Genomic DNA, 16,148 nt, shown 5'->3' with positions numbered 1-16,148 from the left:
TGGTGATGATGTCAGTCTTTTTGTGCCCACATTGGTTTTGGAGAAGTGTTTGGCAGAAAGGCACCAACCCAAGGGACACCTGCCCACGGGGCTCAAAAGTTTTAATGATAAGGTTTCGCTGTACCGTTGTGTCCAAGTGCCGTACAGAAACAAGGGTGTGCAGATTTGTTGGCGTCGTGGGTGCACCGCTACTACAGCAAAAACAGCCTGCTTCTCGCCCAACCAGGTCAACAATGTTCCTCCGGTAATATGGGTCAGATCATTTTTCTTCCTATAGCGAATCTCCAGGACCGCATTTTACGTTCATAAACCATGTCGTGGGCCGTTCTAAAACTACTCACGTGTCGTTAACCGTTTGTTTACACTTTGTTCAGTCATGTGACATCATTGGCTAGCTAGCTAACAACCTTGTAACTTTACAAGTATATCCAAACATTTCAGGGCACAGAAAAATAGCTTCTTCAGGAGATCAATGATCATAGCAATGAATCCATGACAGATCTCTTGTATGTCATCATTACAAACCTGACATTTTTAAGGAGACTGTACAATTTTAAATGTATGCTGAACAAAAATATATACCCAACATGTAAAGTGTTGGTCTCATGTTTCATGAGCGGAAATAAATGATCCCAGGAATGTTTCATACGCACAAAAAGCTTATTTCTTTCAAATTTTGTGCACACATTTGTTAAGATAAGCCATCCAACTGACAGGTGTGGCATATCAAGAAACTAATTAAACAGCATGATCATTGTGCTGGGGACAATAAATGGCCACTCTAAAATGTGCAGTTTTGTCACACAACACAATGCCACAGATGTATCAAGTTTTGAGGGAGCGTGCAATTGGCATGCTGACTGCAGGAATGTCCACCAGAGCTGTTGACAGAGAATGTATTGTTCATTTCTCTACCATAAGCCACCTCCAATGTCATTTTAGAGAATTTGGCAGTATGTCCAACTGGCCTAACAACCGCAGACCACGTGTAAGCACGCCAGCCCAGGACCTCCACATCCAGCTTCTTCACCTGCGGGATCATCTGAGACCAGCCACCCGGACAGCTGATGAAACTGTGGGTTTGCACAACCGAAGAATTTCTGCACAAACTGTCAGAAACCGTCTCAGGGAAGCTATGCTCTTCATGGATGAAACCCGGTTTCAGCTGTACCGGGCATATGGTAGACAGTGTGTATGGCGTTGTGTGTGCGACAAGTGCTACCAATTTATTTATATATATTTTTTAGCCCTACCTGCTCATCAACATTTTCTGGTGCAGTTGTTTTTCTAACGTTCCTTTATTGCCTGGTTAGACTCTGGCAAAATATCATCAAATCAGATAGGGCTAGTCATAGTTCAAGTCTTTGAGACAAATAAGCCAATTGGAGTGCTAGGGCGGTTCCTCCCATGAAAATTAAAACTAAGAAATGCCAATAAGATCGTGGCTGTAAGTCTTCTAACAAAAAAAGTACAAGACCGTTACAGACAATCCAGTCAGAGGCACTCAGTAGCAGTTATTTTGGTCTGTCTTCACCTAAAGGATTCTGTTGCTTTATCAGGTAAGAGAGGACTACAGATGGTGTTTATGCATGTATCAACAATAAAAGTTGATTTCAAGAAATATAAATGGAAAGTTAAAATAAGAAAGCATATCTTAGGAAAGTTATGTGTAGCCTCTTTATCCATTTTTCCATTTTTGGACTTGAATGAATTATATATAAACATTGATTCTTGAAGAATATAACTGATCAATTTATAATGGGGGGGAATTCCGACCTGAGTTAAGAACTCGTAAATGGAATGGAATTCCCTTTTTATGCACTTTTCTCTCTCCGGACCTTGAACTTAAGCATGAGAATAGCATGCTATTCACTAGCTATTTGTTGGCAGTGGCGATCGAATCAATGAAGGTGTGGTGGATTTGTGTCTACAGATATACCGTAATCTGAATTTGACTTTACAGGTGAGGAAACCATGAATAAGGTCGAGCAACCTGTCAGTTCCAAGTGGATTTATTTTTCTCCAGATAGAAATAATACCATTCTCCATGCACAGAAATGTATAAATTGACAATTGCTATTGATAAGAACTATAGAGCATTGGGAAAGTATTCAGACCCCTTGATTTTATCCACATTTAGTTACCTTACAGCCTTTTTTCTCTTATCAATCTACACCAAATACCCCATAATGACAATGCAAAAACAGGTTTTATACATTTTTACACGTATATTAAAAAAAAGAAAATGGAAATATCACATTTACATAAGTATTCAGACCTTTTACTCAATACTTTGTTGAAGCACATTTGGCAGCGATTCCAGGCTCGAGTCTTCTTGGGTATGATGCTACAAGCTTGGCACACCTTTATTTGGGGAGTTTCTCCCATTTTTCTCTGCAGATCCTCTCAAGCTTTGTCAGGTTGGATGGGGAGCGTTGCTGCACAGCTATTTTCAGGTCTCTCCAGAGATGTTCAATCGGGGTCAAGTCTGGGCTCTGGCTGGGCCACTCAAGGACATTCAGAGACTTGTCCCAAAGCCACTCCTGTGTTGTCTTGGCTGTGTGCTTAGGGTCATTGTCCTGTTGGAAGGTGTACGTTGGCCCCAGTCTGAGATCCTGAGCGTTCTGGAGCAGGTTTTCATCAAGGATCTCTCTGTACTTTGCTCCATTCATCTTTTCCTCAATCCTGACTAGTCTCCCAGTCCCTGCCGCTGAAAAACATCACAACAGCATGATGCTGCCACCACCATGCTTCACCGTAGGAATGGGGCCAGGTTTCCTCCACACGTGACGTTTGGCATTCAGGCCAAAGAGTTAAATCTTGGTTTCATCAGTCCAAACAATTTTGTTTCTCATGGTCTGAGAGTCTTTAGGTGCCTTTTGGCAAACTCCAAAGCCTGATTGGTGGAGTGCTGCAGAGATGGTTGTCCTTCTGGAAGGTTCTCCCATCTCCACAGAGGAAATCTGGAGCTCTGTCAGAGTGAACATTGGGTTCTTGGTCACCTCCCTGACCAAGGCCCTTCTCCCCCAATTGCTCAATTTGGCCGGGCGGCCAGCTTCAGGAAGAGCCTTGGTGGTTCCAAACATCTTCCATTTAAAAATAATGGGGGCCATCCACTGTGTTCTTGGGGACTTTCATCGCTGTAGAAATGTTTTGGTACCCTTCCCCAGATTTGTGCCTCGACACAATCCTGTCTCGGAGCTCTACAGACAATTCCTTCAACCTCATGGCTTGGTTTTTGCTCGGGCATGCACTGTCAACTGTGGGACCTTATATATAACCTTATATAGCCTTTCCCAATCATGTCCAATCAATTAAATTTACCACAGGTGGACTTCAATCAAGTTGTAGAAATATCTCAAGGATGATCAATGGAAACAGAATGCACCTGAGCTCAATTTATTTATTTAGAAATTTGCACAAATTTCTTAAAACCTGTTTTCATTTTGTCATTATAGGATATTGAGTGTAGATTGATGAGGAAAACATATAATTTAATACATTTTAGAATAAGGCTGTAACGTATCAAAATGTGGAAAAAGTCAAAGGGTCTGAATACTTTCCGAAGGCACTGTAGGTAAATTAGTAATCCGTTTGGATACGGGGTTTGTAAATATGAATGACAATTGTTTTATATCTATTTTACCTTATGATCGCTGGAAACAAATATGAAACCAGTCATATGGAAACAAACTAAAAAGCATGTCAACACGACAGGTATTTATTCCCCTTTCCCACAGTGAAGTATGAAATGCGGTGCCGTTATGCAGAATTTAAATTATGTCCTTATCACTTGTAGGGATGAAATTTGGAGACCCAAGCTACAGTAGCGCCAAACCTACCAAGTTATTTATGCGCTCTAGAATTTTTGAATTACCGTAAAACTTAAATGCAGAGTCTCAAATCACCGCCTATCCCCATATACTATGATTCTATGAACAATAACATTTAATTTAAAGATAAATATGGAAGGTTAAAAAGCAAGCCTATCTTGGGAAAGTTATGTATAGCCTCTTTAATTAAAACTTCTTCAAGATCGGTGTCCCATCCGTGGGACGGTTGAGCTAACGTAGGCTAATGTGATTAGCATGAGGTTGTAAGAAACCCCAAAAAATCCCAGGACATAGACATATCTGATATGGGCAGAAAAGCCTCTTTAAGGCATATTGATAGAACTGACCTTTTTCTGAGACAGCTTATTTTGTCAATTCAGTCCGTTAAAAGAGTGAATAAAAATGCATTAAACCCTGAAGCATTTATAATGCACTAACATAATGAATAATTTGTGAAGCATCTAGCCCAAGGGTGGGCAAACTTTTTGTCTCGAGGGCCACATCGGGATTTCGATATTCAAAGGAGAGCTGCACAGATTTATTACATGGAAACGGTGGCACCAACACTGGGAGGACTTTGGAACTATCATTCATTATTACTGTGTGTGTTACTTTTATGACTGGGAGCAATAAAGGGGCAATCTGTAGTTCAAACAATTACAAACCTGTTTTGGTGAACAGCTGAGGGATAGGGCTGGAAAAATGTAATCACTCTCAAATAGACAGATCTATAGACAGTGCTATCAAGAAACATCAAGCGCTATGATGGCCCTCTGCTGCAGAGGACAAGTTCATTAGAGTTACCAGCCTCAGAAATTTCAGCCCAAATAAATGCTTCACAGAGTTCAAGTAACAGACACATCTCAACATCAACTGTTCAGAGGAGACTGCGTGAATCAGGCCTTCGTGGATTAATTGCTGCAAAGAAACCAATACTAAAGGACACTAATAATAAGAAGAGACTTGCTTGGGCCAAGAAACACGAGCAATGGACATTAGACCAGTGGAAATCTGTCCTTTGGTCTGATGAGTCCAAATGTGAGATTTTTGGTTCCAACCGTGAACCATTGAGGAGGAGATGTGGGGCTGCTTTGCTGATGACACTGTCAATTATTTATTTAGAATTCAAGGCACTTAAACAGCATGGCTACCACAGCATTCTGCAGCAATACGCCATCCCATCTGGTTTGTGCTTAGTGGGACTATAATTTGTTTTTCAACAGGACAATGGCCCAACACACCTCCAGGCTGTGTAAGGGCTATTTGACCAAGAAGGAGAGTGATGAAGTGCTGCATCAGATGACCTGGCCTCCACAATCACCCGACCTCAACCCAATTGCGATGGTTTGGGATGAGTTGGACTGCAGAGTGAAGGAAAAGCAGCCAACAAGTGCTCAGCATAGGTGGGAACTCCTTCAAAACTATTGGAAAAGCATTCCAGGTGAAGCTGGTTGAGAGAATGCCAAGAGTGTGCAAAGCTGTCATCAAGGCAAAGGGTGGCTACTTTGAAGAATCTAAAATATATTTTAATTGGTTTAACACTTTTTTGGTTACTACATGATTCCATATGTGTTATTTCATAGTTGTGATGTCTTCACTATTATTCTACAGTGTAGTAGGTGTGTCCAAACTTTTGAATGGTACTGTATGTTACAGCACTTTGGTTTCACTAATAAATATGTTGAACTGCAGCCTCCCGAGTGGCACAGTGGTCTAAGGCACTGCATCGCAGTGATAGCTGTGCCACTAGAGATTCTGGGTTTGAGTCCAGGCTCTGTCGCAGCCGGCCGCGACCGGGGGGCTCATGGGGCAGCGCACAATTGGCCCAGCGTCGTCCGGGTTAGGGAGGGTTTGGCCGGCAGGGATATCCTTGTCTCATTGCGCACTAGCGACTCCTGTGGCTGGCTGGGTGCAGTGCACGCTGACACGGTCGTCAGGTGTACGGTGTTTCCTCCGACACATTGGTGCGGCTGGCTTCCGGGTTGGATGGGCATTGTGTCAAGAAGCAGTGCGGCTTGGTTGGGTTGTGTTTCGGAGGACGCATGGCTCTTGACCTTCACCTCTCCCGAGTCCGTACGGGAGTTGCAGCGATGAGACAAGACTGTAACTACTACCAATTGGATACCATGAAATTGGGGAGAAAAAAAGTGGTAAAAAAATATAAAAAATATATATATGTTGAACTGGAACCAAAGTACCGTATCTGTTTCTGTCTTCTGTCATTTTAAAATAGGATAGATGGGCTATATAGTCTACTACGGTATAGGTCAAATGTGATAGTCCGCCTATAACCAGCCTGAGTAGGCCTATAACTAAATTCCTATTCTATTCAAAGTTTAGAGAAATTAATCAAATTTGAAATTAGCTATTATCATGCTGGTTAATGTGGGTTAATGCGAAGAAAAATCCACCCGCAGTCGGCCCCACCTCACCTAAGACAATCAAGAGGCACTACTGCGTTGCCTCTATTGCATACTACTAACTTTTTACTTAACAGTACGTGTTAAATTAATAGACGATGAGTAAACAGTATGCAATTTAAGTATGTAGTACGCTATGATGGGTATTTTACATTGCCTGTGTCTTCTTTCAGGTCTGTGTGCTTCTCTCACAATGGACTTTAAAGGTGCGTACCTGTATTCTAGACCCTTGCCCTGTGGCTTGACGGTTTTTGAAACTGCACTTGAAGAAACTTTCTAAGTTCTTGAAATCAGGATTGACTGACATTCATGTTTTCAAGTAATGATGGACTGTCGGTTCTCTTTGTTTATTTGAGCTGTTGTTGCCATAATATGGACTTGACCTTTTACCAAATAGAGCTATCTTCTGTATACCACTCCTACCATGTCACAACACAACTGATTGGCTCAAACACATTAAGAAGGAAAGAAATTCCACAAATTAACTTTTAACAAGGCACACCTGTTAATTGAAATGCATTACAGGTGACTAGATTACCTCATGAAGCTGATTGAGAGAATGCCAAGAGAGTGCAAAGCTGTCATCAAGGCAAAGGGTGGCTACTTTGAAGAATCTCAAATATAAAATCTATTTTGATTTGTTTAACACTTTTTTTGGATACTATGTGTTATTTCATAGTTGTGATATCTTCACTATTATTCTACAATGTAGATAATAGTAAAATAAAGAAAAACCCTTGAATGAGTAGGTGTGTCCAAACTTTTGAATGGTACTGTAAGTATTCACACCCCTGAGTCAATACTTTACAGAAGTACCTTTGGCAGCGATTGCAGCTGTGAGTCTTTCTGGGTAAGTCTCTAAGAGCTTTCCACACCTGGATTTTGCAACATTTGCCCATTATTCTATTCAAAATCCTTCAAGCTCTGTCAAATATGTTATTGATCATTGCTAGACAACCATTTTCAGGTCTTTCCATAGATTTTCAAGTAGATTTAAGTCAAAACTGTAACTCGGCAACTCAGGAACATTCACTGTCTTCTTGGTAAGCAACTCCAGTGTATATTTGGCCTTGTGTTTTAGGTTATTGTCCTGCTGAAAGGTGAATTAATCTTCCAGTGGCTGGTGGGTAGCTGACAAAACCGGGTTTTCCTCTAGGATTTTGCCTGTGCTTAACTCCATTCCGTTTATTTTTTATCCTGAAAAACTCCCCAATCCTTAACAATTACAAGCATACCCATAACATGATGCAGCCACCACTATGCTTGAAAATATGGAGAGTGGTAGTCAGTAATGTGTCATATTGGATTTGCCCCAAACTTACAGTAACACTTTGTATTCAGGACAAAAAGTTAATTACTTTGGCAAATTTTTTTGCAGTATTACTTTAGTGCCTTGTTGCAAACAGGATGCATGTTTTGGAATATTTGGTCTTTGTGATCTTTGTGGTTGAATTGGCGTTTGAAATGTACTGCTCAACTGAGGGACCTTATAGATAATTGTATGTGTGGGGTATAGAGTCGAGGTAGTCATTGAAAAACCATGTTAAACACTATTATTGCACAATCCATGCAATTTATTATTATGTGATTATGTTACTGTTTACTCCTGGACTTATTTAGGCTTGCCTAAACAAAGGGGTTGCATACGTATTCACTCAAGACATTTCAGCTTTTCTTTTTTATTAATTTGTACAAATTTTTAAAAACATAAATCCTCTTTGACATTATGGGATATTGTTTTTAGGTCACTGAATAAAAATCTTGATTTAATCCATTTTAAATTCAGGCTGTAACAAAACAACATTATTGATTTAGGTCAAGGTCAAGGGGTGTGAATACTTTCTGAAGGCACTGTAGCTAGCTACAGTAGCATATTTTTAATGTCAGAGGTCTCCCACCGGGGGGCATAGCTAAGATATAGATAGCAAGGGTCTATACCAGGGGTATTCAACTCTTACCCTCGTAGGTCCAGAGCCTGCTGGTTTTCTGTTCTACCTGATAATTAATTGCACCCACCTGGTGTTCCAGGTCTAAATCAGTCCCTGATTGATTTAGAGGGTAACAATGAAAAAACATTGTGGAACTTGTTGAGTTTGAGGGGTCTATACGGTAAGTGGCGAACTGTCAGGGCCTTCTAGGCCTTCAGAAAAGGCCTAAGGATTTCTTAAAATGTATATGTTTTACATACATTTAGTTTTAATTTCCATTTCATCTTCACAGTAATTGTAATAATTTTCAGATTTCATCTCTTCAGTTTGTGTTGGAAAGAGAAGGGTTAACACTGAAAAGGAAAAATTCTCCAGTCGGCATTTTCTTTGGTGGTTTCTGGGTAGAAAACTATAGGTAGCTCAGCCAGCCATTGGCTAGGTCTTCAGAAGCTGGACAGAAGGCCTCTGTCCAGCTTCTGTGTTAGAGCAGAATTTTGGAGTGACAGTGGAATGAACCAATCACATTTTGAATTGCAATGGATGGGATTTTTTTTTTTTTTTTAAAGAGACGTATCTACGAAGGCCTAGACAACTCACTACTGAGAGTGCAAGAGGTAATGAATTCATAATACAGAATAGCAGGCTGATAACAGCCAATACAGTAGGTGGTGGCAATACACTAATACACAAAGGCTTTGATGATTTGAATCAGGTGTGTAGTGCTAGGGCAAAAACAAAAATGTGCACCCTTTGGGTCCCCAGGACCAGGATTGAGAACCACTGCACTAATAGGTTGTAGTCTGCCATAAAACCTTAAAGAAGAAGAAGAAGCGAGCACAATAGAAAATCATTTGTGTTCCAAGCAGTAGTTTTCCCACGCTAACGCTAACAACGTTCACTAGCTTGTGTTGTAGTAGTGTGACAATGGCGACAGCGGCTGCAGCAGCTGTTATCATCTTCAAGGTGGATGTTGTTGCACATTCTTTAGCATCACTTCTTTCAAATATTGTTTACAAATGATCATAATCTGGTGAGTTGCACTGTTTTTTGTTGCAGTTTGCTTGCTGTTAGCTATCTCTTTGAAAATAATGACTGTGAAACATTTTAGCATTTAAACTTTAGATGAATGGTTAGTGTGATGAAAGTGATCAAATGGAAGTACTAGCTGGTTTGTCAATTTATTTTGGGACATGGAATGGTGGTGCTTTTGTATTGTTCTGACTTCATGGGGACCACTGGAGTGAATGGGCTGCTTATTCTTTAACATTATTTGATGTTGTGTGTGACTGCTGTCTCCTGTCTATCAGCCGTGTCTATGTGTTTGACCAAAATGGTCTCTCCTTCAGTGCCATGGAGTGCACAGGTATTACGGTCTCTGTCCTTTCAGCACCATGAGCCTGTCACCATTGATGTGACACTGTTGTTGATGCTATTGATAGTGTTGTTGGCTACCATATGTTGTGTAAACAGTGCATTATTTTATGCAGTGCATTATTTTATGCTGTGTCCATGCCGGTTCTGTCTCTGTGTGTGTGCCAGCCCGAAGCGCCGCCAGGCCTGTCTGATTCATTCATAATGTAATCATAAATAATTGCTCTTCCTTCACTAGAACTAGAATGGCCCGACTACAGAAGATATAATGTTGGGCGCATGTTATGTTTTCTGTTATTTTTCTAGATTTTTTAAAATATTTCATATTGGAAGATTTTTGGTCTCTCTGAAGGTCCTAGAATTATGGTTTGCCACTGCTAAGAAACTGTATACAATATTATAAAATGGGTTGTTTGGATCCTGGATGCGTATTGATTGATAGCAGGGAGTTATTCACCACAATTTCCAGGTAATGGCTGTTAAAAGTTCCATTTGAATTATCAATGTGCATTCACTGTCGCACAGCCCAGCCAGTCAATTCATAATCTTCCCTGTAAAATGTCAAATGTATTTCCCCATGCTACTAGGCTAGCATTTGGTTAGCAACAGTTGGGGTTTGTCCAAACCTTGCTGCTCAGATTCTCTGACCTGCGCAGCAATGTTGCAGTTTATTTTCTGCGATCTCCATCATGCCATAGAGAATGAATATGTTTGGACGAGACTGACTGCTTCTCTGAGCCAGGCGAATTCATTTATCAGGATCCAGGAAATGGCAAATGAAAAGGCCCAGTTTGCTGTCATTTCAGCAGCTTGATGTGATTGTGTGTTAGCTTTAGTTGGCTAGCTAGTAGCATTGTCCCTAGGCTCTAATTGCTGGCATATTGAATCTGGTAACAGTGTGGGACCGTTTGGAACTGACGGGAGAGGGAGGGAGCCGGCATTAGATGGGACTTAGAAAAATTGCAAAATCGCCAATCAAAATCATTAACCATATTATACATTTTTTGGGATAGCAATCAGCATGTTTGGCTAGCAACTTCAGAATCTCAGAACTAACGACTGACTTTTGCCATGACTATATCATATGGTGTTAGGATGAATAAAAATATATTTACTGATTAAAATAAAGTTTTTAATCAAATCATGTTGTTCATCTTTTTTTATATGTTGGCAACCGTTTTATAAAAGCAATAAAAGCCCTTAAACATGGGATTTATTGTGAATAGCATCCTCCTAAGGGCTGTTTCCCCGGCCCTTTGCGAACAGCATAATTATACAACGGGTGGGTCTAATACTGAATGTTGATTGGTTAAAACCGCATTCCAGGCGGTGTCTATTCCACAAGTTACCACAGGCTAAATCTATGGCGTTAAAATGCCTATTTTATGCTGTTCCATCTGACTGCACAATCCACTGTCTCATCAGCCCAACCAGGCAATTTAGAAACTTGATCTCCACTATAAAAAGCATCTAGACATTGTCTAATTTATTTTAAACTACTGTAACATTTAGTTTTCAACAGCGGATATTCGTATAAACCTTGATGTCTGTCTCTCTGACATGTGCAACATTGTTTCAATATTCAAATTCGATCTCCAGCTGTCGCATAGTAATGAAAGTGTCAGGAGTGGGGATGAGACAGACAGGTAGGCAGCTTTTCTCAGCCAGTCGAAATCATGAATCAGCATCATTTTTATGGATATATACAAAGAACTATCAATAGAAAACATAAAACAAAACAAAGTGCAGCTAGTTTGAAGACTGTCCAGCTTCAGTTTGAAGGGATTGTGTTAGCTGTGTTGTTGGCTAGCTCCTCTGAACAACAGTGTCCTGATGAGAGAGCACATTTTCTATGCCAGGTAAAATCGTGCATCAATAGCTCATTGTTATGGATGTGTCCAAATAAATGTCACTAGAAAATGTCACTTAAACAAATACAAATTCATCATTATTTGAATATGTTGTTAACCCGCTGTATAAAAGTGATAATGCCTTCGAAGCCAGTGTTTGGAGGATATATTAGTGAAATGAGGTGACATCCTTTTTTATTTAATTACATTTTTTAAACTTTTTGGAGTTTCACCAATATATCCTTCAAACACCGGCTTCGAAGGCATTATCACATTTCCCAATGTTTCTTGAACTTGGGATTTCATTTGAACCTATCTTTTATTGTTATATAAAATGCTGATAACACTAATGAAAATGCTAATTAGTCTTGTCATGTATTCCCCCAGAATGGATCAGTGTCATTATCATTACCAGTATCGGTTTATTTATCCCCTACGCCCATATTATTATAGGTAAGTAGAAGTTACTTTAAAATGAAATACACTTTGTACAAATAATGACAATAATGAAAAACAAATAGTGAATGCATCTCCATCGTGGGAAAAATGATGATATGCCTTGTTCTTTATTCCCCCAGCATTGATCTCTCTCATCATCCGCTGTATTGTTACAATTATTGTTTCAGTTATCCCCTTGGTCCACTTTGTCATAGGTAAGTAGTAGTGAAGAAGTACCATTTCGCAAAAACATCATTGCGTAACCATTATGCAAAAGCTACCCTTCTAAAATTCCTTTACCTCTCTATCTTTAGGTGCTGAGTGCTTCAATGACTGCCCTGTTATGTTCTTCATCCCTATCTACCTGATAGGGTTGGGATGTTTTTATGTGGTCCTGATGTTACTGTCTATGTTAATGACGATCAAAGACTGCCAAGGATTCTGCTCATGGGTCATAAGGATCAGTCTGCTCATTCTGGTGTTCTGCCTCTTTGCTGGTGAGCGAGATTCCCAATCCAGACATATGTGGCACTGTTTGAACTTATTTTGAAAATGCATCCTTTCTCCCTTCCTTCAAGGAACAATCATGGCACTCCCTTACCTGTGTCTTGTATATAATAGTTTATTATATGAAAAGCTGTATGTACACGTTTATTATACATTGAACAAAAATACAGTATATTGAACAAAAATATATATGCAACATGTAAAGTGTTGGTCCCATCTTTCATGAGCTGAAATCAAAGATCCCAGAAATGTTCCATACGCACAAAAAGCTTATTTCTCTCAAATGTGCACAAATTTGTTCACATCCCTGTTAGTGAGCATTTTATACTTTGTCAAGATAATCCATCCACCTGACAGGTGCGGCATATTTTGTCACACAACAGGAATTTCAGGAATTTCCACCAGAGCTGTTGCCAGAGAATTTAATGTTAATTTCTCTATCATAATCCGCCTCCAACGTCGTTTTAAAGAATTTGGCAGTACGTCCAACCGGCCTCACAACCGCAGACCACGTGTAACCACACCAGTCCAGGACCTCCACATCCGACTTCTTCACCTGCGGGATGTTGCCTTTATATTTTTTGTTCAGTATATTTTAGCTAGCTTGATAAGCTAGCTTACATTGCTAATAATAAAGTTAGCTATCTTGCTTAACATTGAAAATAAGGTACAACTAGCTACATTATCCATATGGTTGAAAAGGTGAAAGGTCTGTGGTGAAAGGTCAGTTTTCTCAGTTTCCCATTTGTAATTACGACTTGGATGATCATTCAAGTGAAATTTCCCAGTCGGAAATCCAAACTTCCGATAACTCCAACAGCATGTAAACACCCCACTAGTCTCCTAGAGTCTCCAAATTTGATACATAGTTTCCTCTCCTTACAAGGAAGAAATTTGTTTCAGGGATCCACCATGATCCAAGAGCTGTGAGTCCAATTTCAACTGATGGTGGTAGTATGGCACCGGCTTGGATTCTGTCAATAAAAATATTATAAATACAAATATATTATATTTATACATTTATTTCCCTACCACTTTATCTACTATAGGTAGTGGGGTTGTTTTCGCTGTATTTCAAACAACAAGTTACAACCCGACCCTCAGCGACGGGAGCTCCAACCAGACCTTTGCCAACGAGAGCTATAACCATACCTTCTGCAGTGGGAGCAACAACCAGACCATCACCAACCCAGAGTACTGCAACAAAACTCTATACCTGTTTGCATTCTCTACCTCTCTGATATGGATCCTTATGGTTCTTCTGTTAACGGTTGGCCTCAAGTTCTACGGATGCGTCAGAATTGAGATGATCTTTAAGAGCTTGGGGTTGTTTTTGTTAGGTCATGACCCTATTTATTTGTGTTTCGAAGAGTCTACTATACGATAAGAAACAGTAGTCATACTCATATGGAAGCTATTATGAAAGGCAGCCCACAGGTGCTTTAGTTGATTGTTTTTTAAATCTGTGGATTACATTTTTGGGGGATGAGAAAACATCTTCAGAGAAACTTGAACGATTAAAAGTGGATCGAAAGTATTAATGGACCTGTATACCTTTAAATAATTTAATCTTGGAGTACTCTTTTTGTCTTTAATTGTCTTTTCAAGGCATGCCTGGTTGATTATGCCTGCTTCAAAACGATTAGAGGAAAAAGTGTTTATTTACAGTTGTGCTTTCGTTCTTTGTACTCTACCGTTTGATTCAAAATAAAGCCAGTTAGAGAAATTGTTTGATAGTGTGTAAAGTGAATGGGTCATGCAGTTTGACATACTTTATCACAAAAAGGGACAACCAACTACACCACCACTTTCAATCTATGCGCTTGATATCTGACCAACAGATCACTGACCATTTCGAATCCCACCGTACCTTCTCCGCTGTGCAATCCGGTTTCCGAGCTGGTCACGGGTGCACCTCGTAAAACTGACTATCCAACCGATCCTCGACTTTGGTGATGTCATTTAAAAAATAGCCTCCAACACTCTACTCAGCAAACTGGATGCAGTCTATCACAGTGCCATCCGTTTTGTCACCAAAGCCCCATATACCATCCACCACTGCGACCTGTATGTGCTAGTCGGCTGGCCCTCGCTACATATTCGTCGCCAGACCCACTGATTCCAGGTCATCTATAAATCTATGCTAGGTAAAGCTCCTCTTTATCTCAGCTCACTGGTCACGATAACAACACCCACCCGTAGCATGCGCTCCAGCAGGTATATCTCACTGGTCATCCCCAAAGCCAACACCTCCTTTGGCCGCCTTTCCTTCCAGTTCTCTGCTGCCAATGACTGCAACAAATTGCAAAAATTGCTTAACCTGGAGACTTATATTTCCCTCACTAACTTTAAACATCAGCTATCTGAGCAGCTAACCGATCGCTGCAGCTGTACATAGCCCATCTGTAAATAGCCCATCCAATCTACCTACCTCATCCCCATATTGTTTTTATTTACTTTTCTGCTCTTTTGCACACCAGTATTTCTACTTGCACATCTGCACATCTATCCCTCCAGTGTTAATTTGCTAAATTGTAATTACGTCGCTACTATGGCCTATTTATTGCCTTACCTCCTCACGCCATTTGCACACACTGTATATTAAAGACTTTCTTTTTTCCTATTGTGTTATTGACTGTACGCTTGTTTATTCCATGTGTAACTCTGTGTTGTTGTTTGTGTCACACTGCTTTGCTTTATCTTGGCCAGGTCACAGTTGTAAATGAGAACTTGTTCTCAACTAGCCTACCTGGTTAAATAAAGGTGAAATAAATCAAATATCTGTCAGCCATATTTGTGCTCCAGAATAATACCAACAAGTTGGGTTTTCCTTTTCTCCTCCTGCAGCCTACACTTGCATCCAATTTGACTGGACATGAGTAGAGAGGGAGAGGGAAGGAGTCTTGGTTAACATATTTAATCCCAATGTAATTTAGGAGGGTGAAAGCTGCATGTCAGCAGTAACAAAAGAGGGTTTTGTGGTCGCTTGAAAGGTTTTCATGACAGCTGGGTTACAGTTACTCTTTTTTGGGGGGTTATCATCTGACAAGCCGTGCTGATGAGGTGGACAGACGGCACATAGCTGGAATAGTTCCTCCTCTGAAGATGACTGTTCGATAACACAGAAAAATGCTATAGTTTTTCACCCAAACACATTCAACTACTGTATTATAATATATTACATGTTTGACTCCACTCATTGTAACATTTCAGTTTTCGCCTGCTCCAGTTATAGCAAAATATACTGTACATAACTTACAGTAACAGCACAAGGGGTAAGTCGAAGTGAAGCTTGTCATTTGTGTTCCGACTGTGTTCCCTGCATCTCCACTCATATTTCAACGAAACGGTCCCCACCGCGGCCAAGGAATGCATCTCATGCCATAAATCTGGGCCTTGATAGGAACTTGGCTGCCCGACAGCAGTGCAGCACAGCTATGTGATGTACACTGTATGGTAAAGATGTTTTAAGGTGAACATTACCACCGTGAAGGAGGATGTACAGGGGTATAAGGACAAGGTCTCCTACAAAGAAGGAATTGGGGGAAATGGCAGTACAATGAAAACCAACCTCTCTCACCTCCTCCTCCTGGGGATCCTGCTGGTGACATTCCTTCACTAGCAAATCACTATCATCGAACAAAGAATAGGCCTACTGTGGTCGGACTTTGTCATTTGACACTTGCTGTACAGCTATTCTCCGATCCCATTATAGCAGACAGGCAGTATCTTCTGCCGTCTCCTGAGTTAAAGCGCCCCCTGTTGTCTGAATGCAAGATGGTGTGACAGTTTGAGAGAGAC

General features: G+C 40.4%; 1 protein-coding gene across 2 annotated transcripts; it reads left to right on the top strand.

The window, feature by feature from the left end:
- Positions 1 to 20: 20 nt before the first annotated feature.
- Positions 21 to 14,205, top strand: LOC106577736 (uncharacterized). 2 transcript variants are annotated; one of them, XM_014156056.2, is made up of 6 exons: positions 21 to 244; positions 6,427 to 6,459; positions 11,790 to 11,855; positions 11,981 to 12,055; positions 12,155 to 12,337; positions 13,397 to 14,205. In XM_014156056.2, the coding sequence occupies exons 2-6, from the start codon at positions 6,447 to 6,449 to the stop codon at positions 13,732 to 13,734; spliced, it is 675 nt and encodes a 224-aa protein (XP_014011531.1). In that variant the 5' UTR covers positions 21 to 244; positions 6,427 to 6,446; the 3' UTR covers positions 13,735 to 14,205. The 2 variants fall into 2 exon arrangements, with proteins under 2 accessions (XP_014011531.1, XP_045557297.1); XM_045701341.1 differs by lacking the exon at positions 21 to 244 and adding an exon at positions 1,343 to 1,559 and having other exon boundaries at positions 13,397 to 14,204.
- Positions 14,206 to 16,148: the final 1,943 nt, after the last annotated feature.

Source organism: Salmo salar, chromosome ssa18, assembly GCF_905237065.1.
Source record: "Salmo salar chromosome ssa18, Ssal_v3.1, whole genome shotgun sequence".
NCBI lineage: Eukaryota > Metazoa > Chordata > Actinopteri > Salmoniformes > Salmonidae > Salmo > Salmo salar.
The sequence above is the reverse complement of the archived record's forward strand: the minus strand, read 5'-3'. Positions and strand labels throughout refer to the sequence as shown.